This window comes from Amblyomma maculatum, chromosome 4 (genome assembly GCF_055883805.1).
Source record: "Amblyomma maculatum isolate TAMU_Amacu chromosome 4, ASM5588380v1, whole genome shotgun sequence".
Classification (NCBI taxonomy): Eukaryota; Metazoa; Arthropoda; class Arachnida; order Ixodida; family Ixodidae; genus Amblyomma; species Amblyomma maculatum.
The window spans coordinates 168,584,784-168,611,411 of NC_139347.1; the positions used below are offsets into that span (position 1 = coordinate 168,584,784).

At 44.9% G+C, this 26,628-nt stretch overlaps 1 protein-coding gene across 1 annotated transcript in view; it reads left to right on the forward strand.

Moving 5' to 3' along the window:
• PolD1 (DNA polymerase delta 1, catalytic subunit) overlaps positions 1-26,416 on the forward strand; it is a 60,429-nt gene extending 34,013 nt beyond the window's left edge. Inside the window, exons 11-20 of the mRNA XM_084602766.1 lie at positions 1,282-1,595; positions 4,655-4,802; positions 7,692-7,925; positions 10,513-10,685; positions 11,134-11,286; positions 13,468-13,703; positions 17,667-17,780; positions 20,913-20,968; positions 24,333-24,430; positions 25,394-26,416. Of these exons, the coding sequence (XP_084458892.1) occupies positions 1,282-1,595; positions 4,655-4,802; positions 7,692-7,925; positions 10,513-10,685; positions 11,134-11,286; positions 13,468-13,703; positions 17,667-17,780; positions 20,913-20,968; positions 24,333-24,430; positions 25,394-25,490 (1,623 nt within the window). The 3' untranslated portion in view covers positions 25,491-26,416. The remainder of the gene's footprint in view (positions 1-1,281; positions 1,596-4,654; positions 4,803-7,691; positions 7,926-10,512; positions 10,686-11,133; positions 11,287-13,467; positions 13,704-17,666; positions 17,781-20,912; positions 20,969-24,332; positions 24,431-25,393) is intronic.
• The last annotated feature ends 212 nt before the right edge of the window (positions 26,417-26,628 follow it).

Genomic DNA, 26,628 nt, shown 5'->3' on the forward strand with positions numbered 1-26,628 from the left:
ACTAAAAAATGCCTGTGCCTGAACCTCTGGCTCATATCAGTGAAACTGCGCATTCCACTAACTTTTGTTTTGTAGTAAGTTTGGCAATGGTAATTACTTAATTTGGTCACACCTCACACATGCATAATTGTCTGTGCCAAGATCAAGGAACCAAAAACTACGAACGCCAGATTGCTGCCAAAGGGTAGTGGGTGTGCCATCTGTCGTCTTTAACAGGGGACTCACTCACAAGCCATGCAATGCTCTCATCAACATTCTTTTTTGTCCTGGTGCTTTTCTTTTTGCAACAATAGATGGCCCTACCACTGCTTGAGCACAGCTGTATTATTGTGCATCTTTGTTGTGAAGACTTCAAAAAAAAAATTTTTTGCGGTGAAACTGCACACTGATCTTGCACGTCATGCTAACTTTTGTCTGGTAGCAAGTTTGACACTGGTGGTTGTTTTGGCCATGCGTGATGCAAACGCATTATCATCTGCACTTGGATCGTACAACGAAAAGTCATCGCCAGGCTGCCACCAACGAGCACTTGGCCATATTCCTGAAATTTCTTGTTTTGGCACCACATTGTACACGTCACGGGTCCTTCTGTGGCATGATGTCTCCTGTGGTAGTTTAAAATTCACGTTGGGTGCCATTGGGCAGTGAGAACTTGGCAGCAGGGATTGCGTTTCACAGAAGTGAAAAAAAGTGGTGTGAGGCAGAAGCAAAGCAGCTAGAGCACTCGGCTTTATGAAGCATACAAAAGGCAGACCAAAGGAACAAGGCACGCAGGGCAGATCTCGAGAGCAGTGTGCACGCAGCATCTGCTACAAGCACATATTTTGTCACTCTTTAATGAAGGGATCCTCAGCACATTGTTTCTGCACTTAACTGAATGGACAAGTCCATCTTGTGCACTAGCGAAACTTTTGTATGTTTTTTTTTTGTAAAAGTTGCCATTTGCAGGGGACTGGGGCTTATAGACTGTAAAATGCAGCGGCTGCACTCTGCTCATACAGCCTTTTCTTTTTCTATACTCTTTCTACTCTTTTTTTTCTGCAAGGCACTGGACCAGCTAAATCATAGTTTTCATGGCAGAGTCCACTAAAGGGGTTCTTTATTGGACTTTCTTGCGAGCCTGCATGCTAGTAGCCTGCCTCCCTGAGTTTTGAAGTGGTAAGGGGTACATATTTTGTTTAGGCTGTGCAACAGTGGAGGAGCAATAGCAGGCGCGTTCAGTGTCAGCCTAATCTCGTCTGCTCCTTAGCATCGCCTCCTCCTCCTTCACACCTTCCACAGGCAGCTGAGCAGGACCTGGTGATGCCAGTAGTCCACTCGGAAATGGGCGAGGACTTTGAAGGAGCCACAGTGATTGAGCCGGCCAAGGGTTTCTATTCGGTGCCCATTGCGACACTGGACTTCTCCTCACTGTACCCATCCATCATGATGGCCCACAACCTATGCTACACGACTGTGCTGGACAGCCGGCAGCGTGAGCTGCTCCAGCCAGACCAGTTCATCCGCACCCCTTCGGGCGACTACTTCGTCAAGGCCTCTGTGCGTAAGGGGCTCCTGCCAGAGATCCTCGAAGACCTGCTCAGTGCACGCAAGAGGCAAGTGGGTTGTGAGTGCAATGGCACTTTCACCATTACTCCTTTGTGTGCTTAGACGAATTTAAACCTGACACAGTTTAAAACTTGTACGATGCTTCACACACTTGTCTGTAGCACCATGACAGAGCACTACACTGTTTGCTGATGTACTACAGTCGAACCCGGATATATCGAACTCGAAGGGGATCACGAAATAGTTCGATATATCAATAATTCGATATACAGAAATCGGCTTGGGACGGCACTTACGATGCGAAAAAACGATACTGTATTTGTCGTGTAATCAACTCCTCACATAATGAATCCACCCTCCACTTTTGCACTCGAGAATTTGGAAGAAAAAAAAGCGTTAAGGCCAGCCCGCTCACATACAAGCGATCTCAGCGACGAGCGGCAGCGACAGAGCAAAAAATTTACAACTTTACTACTTGTTGGAGCTGCGTCCCTCTGCCGTACTCTGCGGTACAAGCCACCGCCGCAGCTCAACACAAGGTTTCTGTGTCGCCGCGGCAGAAATCGCCAGCGTTATCGCTTGCATGTCGCACTCCGTTTCGGTCGTCTCATCCCCAGCTCATTTCTTGGCAGCGTGCCAAGATGCTGCGCAGCGATAACGTCGTCGCGGTGTGTTTATCTTTTGATAGCTCCTGCTGCGGCGGGGAGCGAACTTGGCAGACTGCCCGTGATGGCTTGATTGCACAAGCCTGGTTCGATTTATCACGCCGTGCTTGGGGCGGTCGTAGTCTACTGCCACAAAATCATTGGAAAGCGTGATAAAGTAGCTGCAAATGCTGTTTGAAGCGAAAAATGCGAAAAGCCGGTGTCTTGATCGCAGCTGCCCGCGTGCTTTAGTTGATTCATACATGCAAGTATAAACGACTCCAGCAAAAACAAAAAAAAAACCAAAAAAAAGCCGCTTCCTAACGCCATATCTCACGCTACGCCGCGCGTACAGCACAATGATAAGATCAAACGACTCGCAAAAAAAATAAATAAAAAAATAAAGATAGATCTGCCGCGCACTAAGGGTCCGCAACACACGCTGGAGAAAGCGTCCGACGTTCTGTCTGAAAACGGGCTGAGCTGGCTTGGTGCATGCGTAGCGTGTGTGCTACTGCGAACGAAGGCCGGGAAAGAGGAAAGAGAGAGATAGCTCGGCAAAAGAATGGGCACACCCTTGCGCTTCGCTCTATCTTTCCCCTCTCGTTCCCACCGGTTCTCTCTGGTTCATTCATGCAATGGCTTGCAAACGTCACGTGCTGGCGTGCGGGAAACGATAACCGCAGATGCGAGCGCCTTTGAGTAATGGGCGCGGCGCTGCCCTAGCCGAACTGTCCCCTCTCATTCATTCCGCGCGTGGCTTGAAAACGTCACGCGGAGTTCGATATATCGAATGACCAGTGAAATTGAGTTCGATATATGACACGGCTTTCCTATACTTTTACATGGGATTTTCAAGGGGATATTCCGTGAGTTCGATATAACCAAAATTCGATATATCCGGGTTCGATATATCCGGGTTCGACTGTAGTTTACGAGTTGCCTAGACTTCAGAATAATTTTCTATCATGGATTTGCTTTTGTGTAGACCTAGATTTTTTTGTCTTATTCTTTATCAAGTACAGCACGCATCAAGTTTTTTGTCACTTGAGCATGCCAGAATATACAATTCAAGCACTTTGCACAGGTGCTCTAGACAGCACTATAGGCAGGTATGCTAGGTAGTTAGGAGAATGTTCTGCAGTATGCAATATAGTGAAGAGTTATAATTTAAACTGTAACACTTGGCCCGGCCAAGCTCCATAGAATTGTGTGTATGAAAAAATCTTAATTCTAGCGCGATTCAGTTCTGCCATGGATAATTCGAACTGTGTATTGCCACAATGGGACAGCGTAGTTAGGATGCTGTGTCGCCTTCAAAATGGAGACTGAAGATGGAACTGGATTAAACCGTAGAGGAATGAGTGAAATCAAACTGGCACCATTTCTAGCACACTGGCAGAGAGTGGGGGCAGAAGCCATGGTGGTAGTTGCCCCTTCGGTCACCCGTGACTTCCGAGCATGCAACTAAAAGCTCGTTGACCGTAACCCTGGTAATTCAGAAGCACGGATAATTCTGTCTGTGGTGTCCCAGCCAACGCCAATGTAAGGCTATGATGTCGGATGGGTGCTATACGTCTTGTTGAGGTATGATCGGTATGATATGCAATCATCGATAGTATCAGTAGCCCTACTGAAACCTGAATTGCATGCCATGTAGTCAGCCGCACGCCTCTGACAGCTGCGCAACAACAGGCAGCAGGCGCAGCAAAACATGGACGGCCCCATCTTCAAGATCAGACTGACCAGTTAGTTTCAGTTTCACTTTTATGGGTTTTGTGCTAGCCCACGGTGATGGTGGCTATTGCCCATTCCAGTTGCACATTGTTTCAGACGCTTCCTGGTATCACTAGGAGGTTTCTCGCATCTATCCACGGAATCCCTTCATTGCACGCAAACTGTTGGCTCGTCAAGCATCGTTCCCACGTCATGCGATAAAGTTTCTTCAGACACATTGCAGGCAGCTTGTGCAGGGCTGCTGCCACTACCGCATCACACCTGAAGGATGCCGGGGAAGGCCTTCCCATTTTCAAGCAGTTCTGCTTTGACGGTCCCAGCAGTGAGGTGCATGCAGTAAATAACAGAAAAAGCGGGCAACTATTTTCCGTCTTTCACCAAATACATAAATTGATTGTGATGCTTGCGGTGCTTGTCAACTTTTGGGGGTTGTGCAATAATTTGAACATTTTACTGTGCTGCGGCAACTGCCACGAGGGAATGCTGATGATGGTGGGTCCATTTGCTCTGAGCATGAGCATACACCAGAGAGGCTGTAGTTCAATCGCAGAAATGGTTGGTGTGCAATACTCATGGCAACTGGGAGGGGCCTTGTTCAGATCTGAGTATGGCCACCCTCGTAGGTTTGCTTTCTTTGGCAGACACTTCATGCAGGCAAAAGTTTGTCAGTTGGTTTTCACAAGTTCAGTGAACATTGGAGAATAATTGTGCTGCGGTTGTTGCAGGGCCAAGACGGACTTGAAGAACGAGACGGATCCGTTCCGCAAAAAGGTGTTGGATGGCCGTCAGCTGGCCCTGAAGATCAGTGCCAACTCAGTGTACGGGTTCACTGGAGCCCAAGTGGGCAAGCTGCCCTGCCTGGCCATCTCCAAGGTGAGCTCATGCATTACCCTGGTAGGGAGGTGTTGGATGCATTTGGAAACATTCACTTCCTGCGTGTCTGTTGTCTCTTTGGGCAGCATAACTTGTGGCCAAGTTGCGCATCTTGGAAGGATGCTAGGGATGGTACAGCGGTAGCATGGACAGGGTGAAAGGACAGCTCTGACTCAAATATGGGCTAATGTCACTCGCAAGAGGAACAGGAGAAAAATTTGTTTTCATCAGCAGGGTGATGCTACTTCTTTTTTTAAGCTCACAGGAAGTCTGAACAGTTAATCATTTGCACTGCGTGTGCTGACGTGCTTGTCTCGGCTCTCATGATCGATGATGTCCGGGCTTGAACTCATTTTGGTAGCTGGCTTTGCCTTAAGCAAGTGGAGCAGTTAAAAGGGAGACTCAATTTGCAGAACTGCTGAGCTTCCTAAGCTTTGTGGACAACATTGGTTGTTGCCACTTGGTGCATCAATCGCGGCATGCTTGGCAAGTACCATAAAAACTTGCATATACTAAACACGAGGCGTAATTTTGGGATAGCAAAAATGAAAAAAATAAAAGTTGTCATCTGCATATAATGCGACTGAGGAAAGCTCACCAAAAGCATTTATTTGCACCACGTTTCATGGTCGCTCCGTGAGATGCACGTGCTGCTCTACGTTTGCATCTCCAACACCACCCCATGCCAGGTGTCGAATAGTGCCACACACCTTCGTATACTGGTGCTGGATTACTCTCCTCACACTGACATGCTTGATCAGAGAATTTCAAGCCCTGTGAGGAGAAGAGCAGCTCACTTTTCTCTTGGCAATTGTTGAAGCCACATGGTCGTCCGGTTGTAATAACCCGGTAGGCCTCTTCCAGCTCAGGCTGGAGACTCAGCATACGAGCTGCCGGCTAGCATGCGCAGCACTCTCCCCTGTTCGCATCTAGCACCGCGTGCATGCACCAAGAAGTATTCTCACATTCGGGGCTGTTGCAATCGTCGTCTGCTGTATCATCTCCCAAGAGTCTCTTTTTATAGACGTCTTTCCAGAGTAACCCTTCTTTAGTACCTCCAAATGTGTTCACTACCCTGCGCACCTTGAAAGTGCGACCTACGCATTCCTTAGAAATATTGGTAAATCGTCCCCAATCCATCTATAGGGCATGGCCAGCATGGCTGGAGAAGCACATGAGAGACCCTATGCAAAATGACGAGTGCTGATTTCGGGATCCTGACAGTCGCATCATCGCGCAATGTGCACTTGACTTGCATCTGCTTGTGTGTGTCATTAGCACCGCGGCCACGAGTTCAGCATGGTGAAACCGAAACCATCAGAACAGTCAACCAGTGCCACTGCTATGGTGCCTCCTCTCGCTGGAAGCCAGATGCTGATAGCACTGATTAATAACCAAATCGTAACTGTGAATTTAGGTTGAAATTTGTTCAGATCCACATGTAATGTAAGGCGGAAACCTGACATGACAAAATCGGGTAAGGACACCTCACAGTGTATGCGGGCTTTTAGAGTGCAGATGTATAGGCGAAGTGCTGCATTGCGAATGAGGGAAGGCGTAAATGACCTTACTGCCTAGCAGTCTGCATTATTATGTGCAGGTTTTCTGCAAAGCACATTTCTCGGTTGGATTTTGCACATTGTACTGCATTTGGCTGTGCTCCCTGCCTGCGTTGGCAAGAATAAATTGAGTGATCAGATGTGAGAAGCAACTGCAGTGTCTGGTTTTGCAGTTTAACAACCACTGCGAAATGTCTTGCACCATTGCAGTTCCTTCTTGCGTGATTGCCTTTCCCTCGTAACAGCAGCAATTGCTAAATGCAATTATGTACTGCTCACTGTATGTGTCGGCAGGTATTGACACATCTTGGCCTCAGTTTTAGGAGTGGCGCCTTTGTGGGAAATTTGAGTGCAAACTTGTCATCCATTTCTGTTAGGAATTTACTATCAGTGCTAGTGTGCAGTATGCAATAATGTGAATGGGGGTTATATGATTAGCAGCTGAACTCAGGGAAGGGCAGGAAGGATGTAGGAGCATTTCAAGACGGCCTTGAGGGTCTCTTTGAAAGTGAAATGTATGAATTTAATTTTATATAAATTTTTTATCTCAAAATTGCAACGAGGGAGGCTCGAACTGAATACGTATAAAACCAATTCACTTCATAGACAAAAAATAGAATAGCATTGCGTTACTTAAGCTTTATAAATGTTTGATTGTTTTCTACCATGTGTGATGCAAACAGTCTGCTTTAAACAGGACTGTTAGGAATTACATAACACAGGGATTCTCGGTCTTTTCGTAAAAAGCCTGAGGGAAATTGAACTGCTCTTGGAAGGGGCTGAAGAATCCCACGTCTCGTAATCTGTCCCTTTGTGTATAACGTGCAGGAAAATTGGATTGTGCAGATGTATATCCTATCAAGAAATGCCCAAATACAGTTAATAACTGAATGCTTTAGTGAGCAATTACCATGCATCCGATCGAGAGACAGAGAAAGAAAGGCAGGGGTCGAGGCATTCGTGGATTTAGGAACTCAGAGACACCAAACAGCACTTCTAGGAACTCAACGGTTCTGCAGAGCCCAGATTGAGAACCCCCAGTCTAATGAATGTGACAAATTCTGACAAAGCAAAAGAAAGTGATTTTGTTAATTGATGTTATGAAACTGAAAATTTCTACAATGCTGTTGTAGGTGATGTGCAGTTATGAATTGAAAGAAAATGGTGACACTTAGCAAAAAGAAGTGCATCACATGTGCATGAAGCTCAGCATAATTTGTGGCAGCACCGAGATACAATGAATCAGGCAGGGAAATGATAGTCGCGCTGTTTCAGTCGGACTGCCCGGTCGCCTTCCTTGTGCTGTGCTCACTCTTGTGGTGGGTTGCAGAGTGTCACCGCATTTGGACGCACCATGATTGAGAAGACCAAGCAGGAGGTGGAGGCCCGATACACGCTGGCCAACGGCTATGAGCACAATGCCAAGGTCATCTATGGGGATACAGACTCCGTCATGATCCAGTTTGGCACTGACTCCCTGGAGAAAGCTATGGAGTTAGGACGCGAAGCTGCAGACTATGTCACAGCCAAGTTTGTCCGCCCAATCAACTTGGAGTTCGAAAAGGTGAGACAGGTGCTGGCACAATCAACGTGTTCAGCTGGGCGCAGTGGATGGAGAATGGCGGGATGTTTCTGTTCCCCAGAATTTATGATCGAAAATTGCGGTGTACCAAAGCAGGACTCTCTGGCTTGACGTGCATGATCGCCAGATATGGGCAAAAGCATGTGCACGATAATGACGGGCCTTGCACAACGTAAATTTGTTGACGGCCATTACAAAAGCCAGTGCAGCACCCCATGGCGCATCATTGCGTTGTGCATCATTGCACGACATCCAGCCACACTGCTGGGATTTGTTTGGTGCTTTGAAGAATGATCCTCAACAAGGAAAGTTGTCTGCAGGGAATGTATAGTACTTATTTACATGAATATAATGCAAGTTCTTATTTATTTTTTCATAGGCCAGTTTTAGAATTCATCTCGCATTGTAATCGGAACCACGGCATGAATCTAGCTCAATTTTTTTTTTCTCATTGCTTCTCAAGATACCTACTGCTAGATTCACCACCTGACTCTCGAGTAGATAGGAGAAGCCGGCTTTTAGACGGGCTTGGTGCTACATGGCATGCAAGGGCTAGAGGGTGTTTCCAAATATGGAAAGAAGGTGGAGGAAACCATTTGAAGTGAGATGAGATTGAAAGATTTGAGTGGGATGGGCCCCGCCGGGGTGGTGCAGTGGTAAGACGCCCGACTACTGTCCGGAGTTCCCGGGCTCGAACCCGACCACGGCGGCTACGTTTCGATGGAGGCGAAACGAAGAGGCGTCCGTGTGCTGTGCGATGTCAGCGCACGTTAAAGATCCCCAGGTGGTCGAAATTACTCCGTAGCCCTCCACTGTGGCTCCCCTTTCTCTCTCTTTCCACCTTCACTCCCATCTTCATCCCTTCCCTTACGGCGCGGTTCAGGTGTCCACAGAGCAAGTGTGACAGATACTGCACCTTTCCCTTCCTGTAAACCAATTATTATGAGTGGGATGGGAAAAGGAGAGTGAAAGGCCGCACACTATTGGGCAATTGCAAATCGCAAAGCAGTAGTGGCATGGTGCACTGGTGCACAATGTGATGGCAGCCGCTACTGCATGTGTTTAATGATGACGGGCATACTCCTGAAATGTTGCCTTTAATTTTTCATTGCTGTGTCTTTTTTGAAGCGAAAGCTTTACTGTGCCTTTCCGTAGCTTGGTCAACGTGGGTTTCATATGCACGAGCATGGCGCTGGCGGGCGGTAGCTGGCAGCAAACATGGGTGCGCACTGACTGGCCGGATGGTTGCCTGACTTTACGTTCGGCAACAGCTGCCAACTCAGGCCTCTCTTTTCACATCGGAGGGTGAAATCAGAACCAGCTTGCCATGACATTTGAATTCACATTAACCCTAGGCTGCACAGGCATGTTCACACGGCTTGGTTAAAGCGGGGCTTTGTATGCAAAGTAGTAGCCTACGCTATCGCGTCTTACCTTTAAAGGTGGTGTTCACTTCTTCTTCTTCTGTTACTTCGCTTCTTCTTCTGTTACTTTGCTTCTTCGTCACACGTCTGGCAAGTCCCACTATACAGCGTTGGCAATGACTGTACATATCCACCATTATCGCCTGAAGCGCCAGTTCTGAGCGACGTCACTGAACGATGTCCTTGATGTTTGCAGACGTCCATGGAAGAATTGCGCACTTTGGCTTTGTCTACTCAGGGTTAGCCATGTTAAACCTCTCCTTAGCCTATTTTTCTTAGTCTCCAGTTATAGTCGTTGCATTGAATAGGGCGATAACTCATCATAATTTTTATATACCGTAAAATACCAAGCATCCACCCCTTTGTTCTTGAGATTTTAAATTTCCCTAAAACACCAAGCAAGTGCCCATGGGTTTGTGCGAGTTTTTAGAAACCGAGTGGAAAGTTGGCCGTGCCATCAGCAACTGGCTTTTGGAAGAGCAAGCACTAAAGATTGCTGAAACGGAACTTGGGATAGTTCATGGCCTTGTCACAGTGCATCAAGCGCTGGAAGAATCGGTTCAGTGTCTCCATCCAACTCATGAGAGTCGTTCAACATTCACAAAGATTAGCCTTGCTTTAATTACCTGGCTTTCCTTGTCTTCTAATAACCTGCTCGAATTCTTTACCTGGGACTTTCTGTGTTTACGCTTTACAAAACCCCTGCTCCAATGGCTGCCATCCTGAATTTATTGATCGGTCGTTGGGCCAATAAAGGGGCCAGTCCGCCATGTGCCCATTTCAGCTTTTCATGCTTGGTCAATCTTGAACGATTATCTATAAATTTTATATTAGTGCTTGGTCGGTATTTTACGGTGTGCATTATTTTAGTTTCATGAAGTCTCCACCCCCGATCTTGATACTATATTCATGGTCACATTATTTACATGTAGATACGGTAACTCATTTGTATATACAGAATGCCTTTGAGGCACTAATTGATAAAAATATTAGAAAAACAATGTTTAAGTAGCAGTCTCAGATTTTTTGCTGTCTTTGCTGGGTGAAGCCATTGCTTGTACCCCTGCAATAGAACACTGGTAAGGCTTTGCTTTTGTTGTAGATCAATGCATGTCATTGTCCCCTTTGTTTTCTGCTTGTCCTAGGTGTACTACCCATATTTGCTGATCAACAAGAAGCGCTATGCGGGCCTCCTGTACACGCGGCCTGAGACGTACGACAAGATGGACTGCAAGGGCATTGAAACTGTGCGCCGAGACAACTGCCCCCTGGTGGCAAACCTCATCAACACCTGCCTCGAGCGGATCCTCATCAACCGGTGGGGAAGAACATTTCACCATCCCCAACAGTGTCACCCCGTCACTGACAATATATTTTGCATTTTATTAAGTTGCTGGAAATGTAACTTTATTTATTTATTTATTTATTTCATACTGTGGAGCCTTAAATCTAAGCAGAAGAGGATTAGAGTACATACAAACAACACTGAACTAGTTAGGAACAAGCAGGCACATATTTATACAATGTTTTAGTGACTGTGTATCTGTCTGTGAAGCATCATTCCAGTTGCTACTGTCCTAGGTGGGAAAAAAAAAACTGAAACACATTACTCGAGCATAATAGGATGTCGGTGAGTAAACGAGTGTTGGCCATGGACACAGCGAACATGCTAACAGAAAACTAGCTTTACCAGCTGTCACTTCCCAGCTCTGGTGGCGCAGTGAAGGTTCCCAGGTGTGTGTTGACGCCTTGCCTCCTGTGTGCAGGGACCCTGACGGGGCAGTGGAGTTTGCGAAGCAGACCATAGCAGATCTGCTGTGCAACAGGGTGGACATCTCGCAGCTGGTCATCACCAAGGAGCTCACCAAGAATGACGGGGAGTACGCTGCCAAGCAAGCACACGTGGAATTGGCGCACCGGTGGGTCCACAGCCACTCACCCCTTTTGCTTTGGTTTGGGTTTCTTTCCTTCAACTAATTCTGTAGTGAGGGACGTTGTCTATGTCAGTGGACTGTGCATGCACTAGAACCTTACCTGGCTCTCAAATTATCCAGATATTGGAGCAAAGCAAGCATAGAACATCGTTAAATTGCGTGCAGCACTTTCAGCAGACTACTTAACAAATAGCAAACAGCTCTTTCTACAGCCCATGCGCTCCCTGTGTCGTCGTCAGTCATGCTAATTTCAGTCCAGCCAGTTTCAGCGTCCGCAGAACTTTATCACACATCTGTATCTAGAGGGCCAAGGTTGGATACGCGAAACTAGTGGTGTGGAGGTAGTTAGATGAAAGGGGGCAATAAGAGGGTGCATGCAGTCTGTCCTGGCAGTCCAGGGCTAGTGCCAGTGCATAATGCATTGGCGAGTTCAGAGTGGTGTGCACGAAATAGAAACTCCACACTATGCCAGTTCTGGCGCCATCTCTGTGAGCATGCCCTGTGCCACTGAAGAGGATGACGGTCAGGCAGTGGTTAACTGCAGGAGGTTGCTTTGTCCAGAGCTATCTTGGAATTCCAGTGCGGGCTCACTCGCGATATGATACTGTGTTCAGGCATTCTGCCATAACACTCCATGTCATGAGTGAATTGAATGGGTGCAGACTGTCGGATCAAATGTTGCAGCAAAATTTACAATCTACAAATATACCGAGATTTCAAGTTGACTAGTTTTGATTTATTGAGGTTTTACAATGGGCCCCTTTATTCAAGGGTGTATATTTTGGTATTTTATATTTCGCTGTCAGGAGGTTTGTGTTGGATATATATATATATATATATATAGTGCACATCTTTACGTGCTTTGATTTTACGCTATAGTGAGGCAAATAATTTCAGACAGTTACAGAGCACCCTTGATTTTACGCACATACTCGTTCTTGAAGTTGTACACTTTTCCCCAATCCTTGATTGCGATAAAGGAAGCCTTTTGATTGGAGAAAATGGAGGGAGTTATGTTCTACTTGCTGCACTAATGGCTGGTTCTGAAAGAGGAGATATATACAAGTGTTTCACAAGGTCATCGCAGCAATCTTAGGAGTTAGCAGTGGGACAAATGGAATTTTTTCGTACATGAATGGTACAGAGTTCTCATTTGTCTATTTATTTACCCACTGCGCAAAGCAGCATTACAGTGCGTCATTATAGATTCATGTCCATCATTACTAACATTGGTGTGGGTCTGTATGCAGTTAATGCATGACAAAGGAAGTGTAGACATAACTGTCCAAGATGCCAGTGTTCCATATGACCATGGAAGGTTGCCTGAGGCAGAGAAGAACCTTGTACCCAGGTTGGCCAGTGCTAAGTGTGATAGGGTTGCCCAGTTGCCCACTGTTTATCCTGACAGTGATGTTGCTGAGACCAGAACAGTCACCTAAGGGTTGCGCTTTAAAATTTGTGCCGCATATTTTAAGCACACTGTGTGCATGCCACTTGTTTTCGTTCCTGTCCCATTTTCCAAATCTCACTAAACATTTACAGTAGCCTACCGATTTTTCGGACTCCAATAATTCAGACCTGCTCAATATTTCGGACTTTATTCAGTAACCATCACACGGCCCATAGTTCACGACCGATGTTTCGGACCCTATGGTGTCCAAAAGTTCTATTTTTCGGACCAAATTTGGCACAAGCAGTGCTGTAGATTCTTTTTTTTTTTTTTTTTTTTTTTTGCATCACTTAGACGCGAGCAGGCGTCATTTTCACAAGCAACCAGTTTTGCGTGGCCGTGAAAGCTAGGCGAAACAGTCATTCGGATGAACTAGCTTGGCTTTATGTTCATCGTAGCCATTTGACGAAGTGACAATAAGCAAATGCTCGACCTGATCTCAGTAGCAGATCGCACTATGCTATAACTTCCTGTTATCAGCATATAAATGAAGCGTGGGGAGTGGTAAAGTTGATTTTTCGCAGAAATGTTATTTTGAGTTTCGCGGATTTTACGGACTTTTGATTATTCGGACCAAAGCGGTCAGTGACTGCAAACAATCGAATGCGCATTAGCCCAAGTCCTTGCCATTCTGAACTAGTTCAAATTTTGTGTCCTTTGTTGTTGACAGGGCCTTCAATGCGTAATAGTAATATCGCATGGTGTGACCACTGCAGGATGCGCAAGCGTGACGCCGGCAGTGCCCCCAACTTGGGAGACCGAGTGCCGTACGTGATTGTGGCCGCGTCCAAGGGCACGGCCGCCTACCTCAAGTCCGAGGACCCCATGTACGTGCTGGAGCACAGTGTGCCCATTGACACCCAGTACTACCTGGAAAACCAGCTAAGCAAGCCACTGCTGCGCATATTTGAGCCCATCTTGGGTGAGGCCAAGGCCGAGTCCGTGCTGCTCCGTGAGTGCTACCACCTTCTATCCCTACCTACGGCTGCAACGGCTATGTCTTGCTCTTTAAGGAACCCCCAGATTGTCAAGATTTATTTGGAGCCCCTGTACTTTGACACCTCTTTCGGCCTCCCCTCGTGACACAGTTTAGGTATCTGTAATAGACGCTTACTGCACATTTACTTTGTTCTTATGCTAGGATGCATCTTCAGAGGTCATTAACCTGATAAAGACTTCCAGAGAGAAACTGTACAAATGGTGGTTCTATGCTATGATTTGCTTTGCTCCAGCGTCCCTCTCATTCATAACCAAGTAGTATGTCCATTTGCAATATATTTTGCAGCGTTGGACCATTGTGAATGTGGACAGTTTCCTCGTGGTCTGGCGAACAACCTGCTGCTGTGCTTACGATGCATGCCTTTTGCTCTGAGACATGACGTGCAAGAGAGCTCAGATTAGCAGTTTTATTTTTCTCAAACTTGTGCTATGCTGTCAGTGTCCATTATTTGAGGTAAATTTTTGATTTAACTGTCAACTCTAAACATTGAAAGTCATGGGGAAAAGAACAGTTGATTTATTTCCGATTTATTTGGACCTCGAGGACAGGACATTACGTGAACGATGTTATCTATGAAGGATGGGTACATGAATGGTGTTAACAGTGGCTGTTGCATGGTAATCGAGCAGATAACATATTTTCCTCTAGTATATGAATCCTTGAACAAGCACTAGGCTGCTAGAAGGTTGTTCCAGTCGTGAGCTGTGTACGCAAAAAAAGCCTTCAGGAGTGTAGTTCGGGCGAAAAAAGGGGGTGAAAAATGAAAAAAAAAAAAAAACTATGACAAAGGCAGAGACGAGTTTCAGTGACGGGAAGCGAGAGAAGGAAGTGGTAGTTGAAACTTCTAGGCAGACATGCTAAAGTATCATGAGTAGTCTGAAAGAATGAAGCGAGTAAAACGATGTTCAACCTATTCAAGAGCTGAAATAAGGTTAGACAGGTGCTGATCAAAGATTGCACTAGCGTATTTAAATTTAAGTTGCACAATTTTCTTTTATAACTTGTAACTTAATAATAAAAAAAAAAAAAGCACTATGAGCAGGTTACGATCATTGTCTCGATTGCAACAAATTTGTTGGTTTGTGTAATTACAGTGAGCTTCAGTAGATGGCACTACCATTGGAATGAAGTTAGAGTCACTACAAAATTTTCAGAGTACCGCAAAGGTGCCCGCAGGCGCCATCTTCCTTCCCGACCGCCGGACCCAGCCGCTGCCTGAACGGCGAGTGACCGCATTCGTAGACATCTAACATGTTTTGAAGCTAGCAAAACTGAAAGATTTTGGTATGTTTATTCAGAGCAGTACCACCAGCGATTATGTTGTCACTGACTTTATTACTTTAGTCCGCAATCGATGGAAAAAGGTGAAGTGTGTGGGTGAACCGGCGAACACTTCAGGGCCCCTGCTCTTGTAAATCGCTGGCCATCTGGGTCAACTCGTGTTCTACATGCAGTGCAGTGGTGTTACAACATTATAAAGTGGCAAAGTGTGAAATAGCATGTCTGCGAAGGTCACAGGAACGTGTGCGTATATTGCTAAATCATTGAGAATTTCGTCCGCTGCGTCACTGTGCCAGACGCGGTAAAGACACGGAGGGTGAGGTGCAGAGTTTATTACGCTCTGACACGATGAATCGCTTTGTATAAGCAACACTAAGTTCAGCAGCAGGTTCGCCGAGACAGCGTAAACAAACTAACATACAATTTAGTAGCATCGCCGTTGCTGCGCCAAGAATGCCAAGCAGGCTTTGTTGAAGCATATTGTTTTGCGTGAACTTAATTCTTTTGAGGCACCATCATTAAATGAAGAAAAACTAATGTGCTGGTCACGCTGATTTTCACCCTGAAAAAAAAAAAAATAATAATAAAACCACATGCCTTACTGTATCACCGCACAGTTGTGAATATTGTACTTTTCATTGTGTAATGGTGTCTCTTTATGTCGTTTCATCGCCGTACACCTCGTGCCGCCAATTTGCTAGAACGTCGCTCATTAACTGCCATCAAAAATTATAATGAAATCGAACATTGATGGCATCTCTGGTTGACACACATTTGCCAAAAGTTTCCAGCTTCGAACACACAACTATGGTTGGTTGGTTTAGATTATGAGGTTTAACATTCCGAAGCGGCTCATACAATGAGACACCGTAGTGGAGAGCTCCGGAAATTTCCAACACCTGGGTTTCTTTCACATTCAACTAGAAATAAATAACTAATAATCTGTGCATAGAGTTTTATGTACATTTAGATTAACATAAAAATAAAAAAGGAAGAGCTGCGGGCGATCATCGATCCGCACACGAACAGGCGCCCATACACATGGATGCACGAGCAGGGTGTGTGTGATTTCGCAGAACTGAATATAGATGTATCTGATGCCGGCTGGCTGGATATTTAACTTAATATGAGGGTAGTTTGTGCAAACTCCCGCGCAAGTCACGTGACGCGCATCAGTCAGTAAGTGAGCCGGCGGCGCGGGGAAAACGAATGCAGTACTTCGAAATGTTTACAGTGACTCTAAATGAAGTTACTTTAAGGAGAGCAGTATATCCAGTAACCGAAATGTTGGTGCAATGAGTCATTTGGGGATGCTTTGTCCCAGTGGTGTTTCTTTTCATTGCCAAGGAAAGCTGCTGCCGATTATAGTCGTGCAGTGTTAACCATGAGCAGTAAGCAGTAGCATATGGTGCTAATAAATCCTGCGAATTGTTAAAATAATTCTGTGAATAAATTTTCTTCTGCACGTAGGCTTTTTTTGTTTGGTATGATACAAATGGATGATACTAAAGTATCATTAGCAGCCCCAAGAGATTTGTATCATTAACTCACCTGCAGTGGGTCCTCTGGAGATGCCTCCAAATTTGGCACGAACATGACAAAATTGACACCTTAAGAATAGCTTCTGTCCTTATTGTTTGCGAGCCTACATTCGATTGCTGGCTCTCCACATGCTGTGCATGATTATGCGGAAGGGTTGGGCAGATAAACACTAATCTGAAACGGTGTCTCAAAGGGTGGCTGTTGACTGTGTGCTCTGACTCCATTTGTTTTGACAGTTCAGTTTAACCTTTCGATGTCAGTTTTTCTTCCTCAGAAGCTTGATGCAGTTGCTACAATGGAGCTTTATGACTTAAAACATACAAGCTGATGCTTACCTAATATTTACCAAGCGTGGTTGCATAATGATGCTGTTATTTAAATGACAACTTAAAGATTGTTTTGTTTTGGGTTACTTGTATATCCACTTTTTTTGTGTGTGTGTTTAGGCTTCTTTTTGTATTTCTTCTGAAGCGAAGCATTCTGGATAGGACACTATTGCGGATAGTATTTGACGATAGGAGGAAGGAGATTAGTGATGCTTTTTTGTAGGAATTTTTCTCAACTGCCGCCGTTATGCACCCACTGTGCTGTGCTAGGAGAGGAGGGAAGGGGACGAGGAGTGAGTTGTCCTTGTGGGAATAGAATTGTGAGCCTGGCGGTTCATTCCCTCCCGAGTATGAACTCTACAGCTTGCGATTTGGGTCAGCATGTTGCAACTCCAGTATGGTGTTTCCATTGTGCAGAACATGCTTCTTGCTCCTCACCACGAGCAGCTACCAGAGTTCCCTGAGGAGGATGTGCAAGCCATGGCAGAGCTGCTGTGCTCTCTTCTTCCCCTGGCTCAAATACCCTTGCAGAGCTTATTTGCAAAATGAATGCACCTATATGTTTGTCCTTCAAAATTCTGTTTTATTAGCATACTACCCTACATAGGGAGTGCAACCCCTAAATTTTCATTAATTTTTCTTTTTTTCTGGTGAGGTACATAAACAACCATGTGTTCTATGGTAGCCCGCCAGTGTAGCCCCTCTTTTGTATGTGCTGTTATGGCTATGTGGTGACCCTTGTTGATTGTGTTCCCCACGGCGGCAGACGGGGACCACACACGCACCAAGATTGTGGTGCACTCCAAGGTGGGTGCACTGTCTGCTTTCACCAAAAAGAAGAGCACCTGCATTGGCTGCCGGGCTGTGCTCGACGACCAGGGTGAGTGTCGGATGTGTCTTTGGTTTATAATGCACACAGCAGCCAATGGTAGAACGGGCAGTGTCGTGTGAAAGTGGGGCCTCATGCAATCTCTAGAAAAGGCAGCGCGGCTTAGGAGGCAGACACCATGATCACTGGCTGTCGCATCCTTTGTGCTGTTTCAGGTATGCACCAAAGATCAAGAAGAGCAACTCAGTACACATGTCTGTGACAGTTTGCCTCAGCCTTAGAGGAACACTAAAGACACCCAAATATGCTATCAAAATCTAATAAACGGCATTTGGTGAAACTGTCGCCACATATCCGGCAGCAAAAAGTCGAATTATTGCTGAGATATTGTGATAAGAAGTTGAGGTTTTTTGTTCCCACTGCTCGAATGCAAACTGTTTTCTCCTACAACGTAGTAGGGTAGGATGACGCACACTATGACGCAAGAGGAGACTCCGTGATTGCTGGCGCGCGGGGAGCGGAGAATACTTCGCAGGTGCGTGCAGAGTCATGATCTTCATTCAATACGCACTTAGGGTAGGCGCATCTGCTGCTTTGAGCTCATATTTCAAGTGCCGCTGGTCCAAAACGAAACTATCCGAGCACGCACGAAGTGCTTGAGCCGGAACATAACCAAAACTGAAGTGGACGCTCGTGGCGCTGCCTCGTATATATTTATATTTGCCTTGCAAAATTTACGTTGTCTTTTCGCCGGTGTTAACGTGTGATAAGAGCATGTTATCATATTCGAGACAAAACCTACTACTGCATTTAAATCGGCAACGTAATTCGCATTTGTCAACCTCTGAGATCCCTTGCGCGTCACATGATTTGTAGTTGTGAGTCCCGGCCACTTCGGCTGTGGCGGCGATACCTGTATTCCTGTTCTTCCTCTTTACTACCTTACAACGGCTCTGTTTTAAGTAAGAGCAGCTTTTTTGTAACCAGGAACTGGCATTCTATCGATGCAAGCCCACTTCATTTTTCTTTTTAGTGTCCCTTTAAGGTGATGCTATTCTGCAGCAGATTCTATGCTCTTGCTTCTGACGTAAGTCACTGCTGGTGCTCCAGATATGCCAGAAGCGCAACATTTTATTTATTTCCCGCACTGGAAACTCCCAGCATACAGAGTCAAAATCCACTCTGTATTTGCAACTGTATTGCATCATGGGTTATGCCGTAACTTTTTCTCTCTATAGGAGCAGCTTGCTCCTATAGAGAGCTCACCCAGTGCTCGTGCTGCTGTCTCATTGGTGTTGCACGTGTTCGTGTGTTGCCAAGAAGTTTGCTTATGGCTTTAAAGTTGATCAGTGTTATTCCATGGCTTGCTGCTGTTAAAGGGGCCGTGAAAAGCTATTTACTAAAATTATAAAATGTGCACAAACAATCAGTATCCATCAGCCCTCTTTGCAGAGCAAACATTTTTAGGCCAGCTTTACCAACACTGAAGATATTGGGGATCAAAAATGATGTTTCTGTCCTCCGGAGCCCTCAACTCAGTGCACGTCAGCACACAAGAAAAAAGAACAATTACGAAAACGTGTTGCGACTGTGTCCCACCATGTCCCATCCCATCCCCGTCACTTGCAAACACCCAGTTCGAAGGCACTCACAGAAAAGGGGCAGCTGCGAGCGTGCGATGGGGTGTAGCTCTAATTGGTTGCAAGCCGTCACCAGGACCACTTTTTGAAAATTGTAAATTATAGGGCCTTAGCAGAGCTTTTAAGTTTGACTTGAGTGCCCACAAAGGCCACCTCTGTGTATTTACTCTACTATGTATGCACTATACTATATGTATACTCGAACTTGGTTATAAGGAACATGGATATAGTGAATTATCCGAAAAACAAAGTTTTGTTGGTCCATGGTTTGTTTACTGGGAGTTCTAGCTGTATAACAACAGAAAAAGAATTCAAAATTTGCCACTCGATCGGCTATCATGTAACGATTTGCATTCACATGACTAAAGATGCACAAAGAAGCTGAAAAAAAATCCAAAAGACGCAATGTTCTTTTTGTTTGAATCCCCCACCGAAAAGGTGTTTAAAACACCCGCGCACTTGCAGGCTGCATCATCTAGGTGCAGCTGCAAAAACTAGCATTAACGGCTGGCAGACATGTGACCAGCACGCGATTGAACCATCACTTCGTCATGCTGCACTCCACTGTTGCCACTTCAGTCGACCCATGTGCACATGCTGCACTCTGGCCTCATTGCACAAGATGACAACTTAGAAATGGAAAGTTTTTTTTGAGGCAAAGATCAAGGACTAAGGACAATCAAGAAGGGGAACATAAAAAGTCGTTGAGTCGGCAATCTTGAACTCAAGGCAGAATCCACTTGAAAGGTACCGTGGAGAACAGTCAAAGCCAATCTTGCCATCGCATCAACTGGAGCTTCCGAATGTTATGTTTGAAGGCTCCGTCACTGCTGATCACGACTTGGTTGTGCCACCATGGCATCCGAACTGGCCGGCTGAGAAATCATTGATCAGCTGATTCCTGCATATGGTACATGTAGTGATGATGACAGTGACTGGGAATGAGAGGCGCAAATAGCGCAAATGACACTGACGTGATCAAGATTGCACAATTTTTTTTTTTTAAATCTGTTTGGGGGGAGGGGGAGGGGTGGCAGCATTCCTACTTGTTCACTTTTGCTCTCCAACATGGAACAAAAGGCGAAAATTCATGTTTATACCAAGCTTCTGAATGAAAAATTATTTCGTTATAACGAGGTTATAACCAAAAATATAGGTAGCCCAGGAAGTTTGTTCTACGCTGCCTCATCAATATCCATGTATTGATGCAGTTTATGGGGAGCTCGGGTACCATTGTTTGTGTGATGACTGGCGTAGGAAGAGGAAAAAATGCCTGAATGCACCAACTCTCTTCTTGCTTTGGTGCACAATCGCCAACATTTCAGTCTGAAGGGAATGGGAAAAAAGTCTTGATAATCAAGCAGTCTTAAGAAGCTGATTCATGTGATAAGTACTGCTTTATGGTTTCACATGCAATTCGGTGACATCTGAATAAATTAAGTGTCTAACAATTCAAGTCGATGTGCTAATAGAACAGCTTGCTATCTTTGTGTGCATTTTTTTTGCAGTGCATTCATGTTGCTTGTTTTCTGTAATCATGCAGAGACTGCTGTGTGCAAGCACTGCAAAGCAAAGGAGGCTGAAATCTATTTGGTTGAGGCAAGTAGCTCATGCCTGTCTATCAGCGTATTTTTTCGGCTTCGTCTTGCCACTGCATGTGCTTGGACATGACGGAAAAATGTGGCAAGCTTAAGTTGTGTGCTTAGGCATGCACTACGCGAACATCCTGTTTCCAAAAAGATGTGCGGCACTCAGTATGTGTCACGTGTAAGCATTTCAAGGTGATCAGCCATGGCAACTCCCGGCTATGTTTGCAGTTATGGCTGGTCCTGCTAGACCGCCGGTGGCCACAAAAAGCTGTGCGTTTTGTTTGCTGCGATGACGAACTTCGCCATGTCAGCTTAGCAGTGTATACTGCACTACTTGTGTCATACTCAATGGTGGGCAGAAATAATTGACACTTGTTACTTTGCGTGCATCTGGTTTGCAGACTGACAGATTCATGTATACATGACTCGCTCTCAAATTCAGGGGCAGATCTATGAGTTGGGTCGGGTGGGGCCTACACTGATTAAATGGGGCCAGGGTGGTTGTCCCATGGACCATTTCGTGCTTGGGGTATATGGCAGTTCGCCCATGAATTTTCCCTTGGCTGTTTTTTTCTTTGAACAGCATACTTTCAGCCCTTATGTGTTACACTAAATTTGTGAAATTCAAGTGGTATAAAAGGTGAAAATAAATGGCAGCAGTTCACCAGAGATGTTTGCTGAAATGGAATTGTAGATTGTGGTCAGAAGAATGAAAATGCTGACTGAAAAGCTGTAAGCTGTCTATAAGCCTAGACCCCTTTCTCATGTCTCTTGCTATGTGCCAAACAAGGAATCGCCATGGCCCATCACTAACATGTTTCAGAGCTAGGATTAAAGTGCAATAACCGTCCAATTTTTCGGACTCGAATAATTCAGATTTGCGTGATATTTCAGACTTCATTTTGAAACTGTTACACATTGTGCCGGAATGGGTACATTTGCACAACCAATATTTCGGACTCTGTGAAATCCAGAAGGTGTGTGTGTGTGTGTGTGTGTGTGTGTGTGTGTGTGTGTGTGTGTGTGTGTGCGTGTGCGTGCGTGTGTGTGTGTGTGTGTGTTAATTTTTTTACTAATATAGATGCCAGCAATACTGTGAAGACTGTTTTTCGGTCGAAAGCTCATTTTTTCGGCATGATATTGATGGGGCATCGCTGCAACAGACAACCAGTTCTTCGTAGCTGTGAAACACGTCATCTTGGATTTAGGCAGAGTCGTTAAAATTAACTAGTGCAGTCACTTGTTTGTTATGGCCTCTGAACAGCTGTTAATCGCATTGGAAACTGTACAGATGTAGCGTCTGCCAAGGCTTCGACGATGACGACGCTCATGAGAAAGTGAAATTAGAAGGGGGTGCTTTCGAAAGAGCTCGTTTCACTCCCTTTCTTCCAATAAGTCTTCTGATGAGTTCCATTTCACGCACGATCTTCACGACCGTCGTTGCCCATGGAACAATTGCTGCCTCACGCGGTGTGTGCATTAGTCTGCTGCACGACTTGCGGCCACTTCGTAGTCTCATGAGGTGATGCAGTGCAGACATAGTGAAAGCATGTCTCAAGCTGAGATAGTCTAATTCATAGTTATAGCATATCACGACCCACTTTTGTGAAGTGCCACTGTGCATGTGCAGATCACCTTGAGGGAGTCGCGTGCTTCCCAGCGATGCACTGTAGACTCGCTGTATTGGACTATGCTAGGGGGTGCGTACAGACAGCACATGAGAGCATATCAAGATAGCAGATTGCACTATGCTTTCTCTCTAGTCTTACGAAATGTGGAAAGTAGTGTAGTTTGCAATTTTTAAAAGCCAATTTTTCGTAGAAAATGATTTTTTCGTTGAATTCGCAAATTTTTCCAACTTCGATTATTCAGACTATTTGTGAAGTCCCACTGAGTCCGAAAAATTGGTCGGCAATTTAAATATTCATTTTCCCACTCATTGACTACAAATTACAAGAACAAAGTTGCCGCCAAACCTGCTAACCAGTGCTGATTCCTTTGATGCTGTTCGTTGATGCTATTTCTGCTTGGAGTTACATTTCAGTGTGTCTGTATTTTCTATTTTTGAAGCTTTGTATCCTTAATATAATTGGTGTTTTTCATTTGCACTTAGTACTTTAAGAGCTGCATTGGTTTGTACTGCCTCATCTTTTTCATGTATTGCTTTCTGTGAACATGTTTGTGCCCCTCTTGCTTGGACCTATTGTAAGAGCCTGCAGTATTATCTAAATAAATTAACTCTTTCGTTGCCGTGAGAAAATGGCCGTTTTTAATAGGTCTCGGAAGATATATTTTGCCAGTACAAATAATATTGCAGTTCATGTTGCAGCACACAGAGTTGAACATAATAGAATGCTCTTTGCAAAAACATAAGTTACAAAGCAAAACGTTTATTAGGGAGCACACAAAAAAGCGAAAAATTGCCATTTTTTGCTACGAGTTAATGAAAATAAGATAGAAAAGCCATGATATCTAAAGACGCATTATTAAGAAAAATTTAGAATATACGTTTTGAAGGTCAGTCACCCATGGAACACTGTGTAAAAAGCACCCGTCTTCAGCTGCACAAAGAAAACTATAGGTTTTACACCTTATTTCTTGTGCCATGCGGTAAAGCAGTTCCTGATTTTCATGAGGCACCAAACCAAAATTGCTGCTAATTGGCTGTAAAGGCCGGATATACACGTGGGACATGCGGTGGGCCTTCAGGAATGAGTTCATGGAATAAAACCACCCGGACTTAGAGTCAAAGCTCACTAGTGAATAGCTGGCACCATTTTCGGGCAATTATCACCACTCAACACTGTCAGATAACAAAACCGACAGTATGATTAAATATTTGACTTGCTGGAAGTCTTTTGGTCACAAAAATTTGATATTAAGGTTGCATTACCACGAGTGCGGCCGCCACACCCTCTTTTGCAACAACACATGCACATTAGTTCTCAAAAAGGTCCATCAAAAATTAGAACGTCGCCAGAGCGGAAACATTTAAACTGGTTCTACAAGTGCCTAGACTAACCGCTAGGTGGTGCTAGGTGCATGAGAAACAATTCCGGCATGTCGAAATTGGCAATTTAAAGCGTCGATCATCGGTAATCGATATGAATAGGTGTGGTAATGGTGGCGAAAGAGTTAGCATCTTGAAGCTTCACTCTGGCTATGAGGGACACCATAGTAGTGACCCCCTGTCAAATGTCAAAGCTCTGCTAGGGTTCTTTGACGTGCGCTGACATTGCAAAGCACAGTGGCACCTCAAGTGAACAGAAAGCAAAGCTTCCATGGTGCAGGCCTGCACTGTGCAACCAGTCTCGCGAGGAGTGAGTTGTAGCACGATAGTGGCGGTCAATGGTACCACCGACGGCACCATGCAGGTGAACCACATGGGGAGCCTGGAGTCCAAGTTTGCACAGCTGTGGACCCAGTGCCAGCGCTGCTCGGGGAGCCTACATGAGGAAGTGCTGTGCACCAGGTGAGGAGGAGGAGGAGGCACTCCAACTAGCACCGGCAATTCTCGGTCGTTTATTCATTTGTGATGGTGTCTCAGTGTTAATGTTGTAAAATGATATGTTTAGGGCTGACAGGATTTATTTACTGCCACACAGTGTCGCACACTTAATGTGAGGTCAGCAATGCGCCGGCAGCAATGCACGGGCAGCACTCGCTGCTCAAGGGAGACTGTTCAAAAGACGCAAAATTCTGTATATTGTACTTAGTGCACCATGGCCAGAAAATTGTGTGAATTCTTACCATCCTGAATTTATGTTGGCTGTGATTATATCATAAGTGATTTTAACTGTACTTTATTTGCTTGCTTAATAACCATTCCTTTTTTAATCATTCGATTTAAGTTTTGTGGTACATGTTTATTATGCAGGGTAATAGTTACATTTGAAGACAAGAAAAAGAAATAGGCGTGGGCAGGGCATTTAGTGCAAAGACCAATGGTTGTTTACATTAACACCTCTTCTTGGGCTAGTTGGTGCATACTTGAACTGGTGAAAACATAGTGCCGAACCATGCAGACCACAAGAAGACAAGACATAGGTGTTACTCACAATTAAATTTTATTGAAACCAGGGGGCACCTTTTATAAGGTGAAGTGTCAAAGGGAAAGAAGGATGCAGTGGAAGAGAGGGTGAACAAAAACGATCATCAGAAACACAGAGGCAAGGAAAGAGCCCAGAATTACAACGAAAAAGAAATATATACTATATATCGGTTAGTAGACAGCAGCATCTAGAAGCTTAGGCAAAAAGAAGGGGTGCTGGTACACCTACTGCCAAACTTCTTAATTTGAAACGCCTTCACACTAACATATGCCATTTTATCCTGACTATTTCCAAGAATCTTCGTCTCATTCAACTGTGCCTGGAATCTGTTACACTTGAATAAGTGCTCAACCAAATGTGCAATTGTGCATGTGTCTTTGCAGCCGTGACTGCCCCATCTTCTACATGCGCAAGAAAGTTCAGAAAGATCTTACCGATCAGGAGAAAGTGGTTCAACGTTTTGGGCCCTGCGACTGGTGATGAAAGCAAGGCTTCTAGCTTCTGCCAGTGTACTGCAGTACAGAATCGCTACCTTCACATCACACTTCACCCACGAGGATGGCATAACCTTGCCTTCTCCAGCTTGTGTAATGTTGCAGCAAAGCAGTTGCTGTGCACTGCAAGAAGTTTTTGCCACAAGTGAACTTTAACAAAGACCATTCTCCTGTGCATAGACCCTGCCAGAGTGTGCGTGTGTGCGTGCATGTGATTACATGTGTTTACGTATTTGAGTGCTGCATTTTTCATGATTGTGAGATCATGGACGTTTTATTGCTTTGTGTTTTATGCTTCAGGGACAAAACTGACAGCGCTAAATCTGCACGCGAGTGTGTTTCACTATAGGCACTTCATCGCATACAGTGGCATTCCTTTTATTCTGTTTTATAGTGAAGCTGTGAATATAATTGGTGGAAAAGCAAATGTCAGCACACTGATACAGAAAGACAGCACAGATTATTTAGGAGTTACTATAGAAACTGCTGCAAAACCAAATATGTGGAAACGTTTAAGATAGGTATGGTTATAGAAATTGGAAGCAGTCACTGCAATGTGTTCATCTAACAAAAACGTAACCATGCTCAGGTGTCTTTGCATTAACTGGCAGTGTTCACCAGCATGCCTTGGTCACCTGTTTGAGCCGCTGATGGCTGTACATTTGGGGTGCTGTATTTCTTGCATTGACACAACATGTTTCTTGAAAACCTGTTCAAACACATGTAAACAAGACTAAAAGCTAGGAATCAACTGCTATGTGATTGTGTACTTATTCATTTGCCATAAATGCCTAATGTATAAATGCATAAATGCCTAATGTTGTCTATGGCACCTGAGTCTCCAAAGTATCTAAACTTTCAAGGCTAAAACAAGTGCTGTATCATGTTACTTATTAAAAGTAATGAATTTCATTGTTGCTACGAGCCTCCTGTTGAAACAGTGTCTGTTTTCACTTAAACACATTCCAATGCTTTTTAGCAGTTTCCAAGTTGTGCCACAATGCTGCAGGAACTTTTAGTTGGCCTGTTCGAAAGCACATCCAAGTGGCACTCATTGTACCGCAGCGTGCATTTTCTTGTGCCTCTGAGATTCCTCATGAACCAAAAAAACCTTAGCAGTAGTA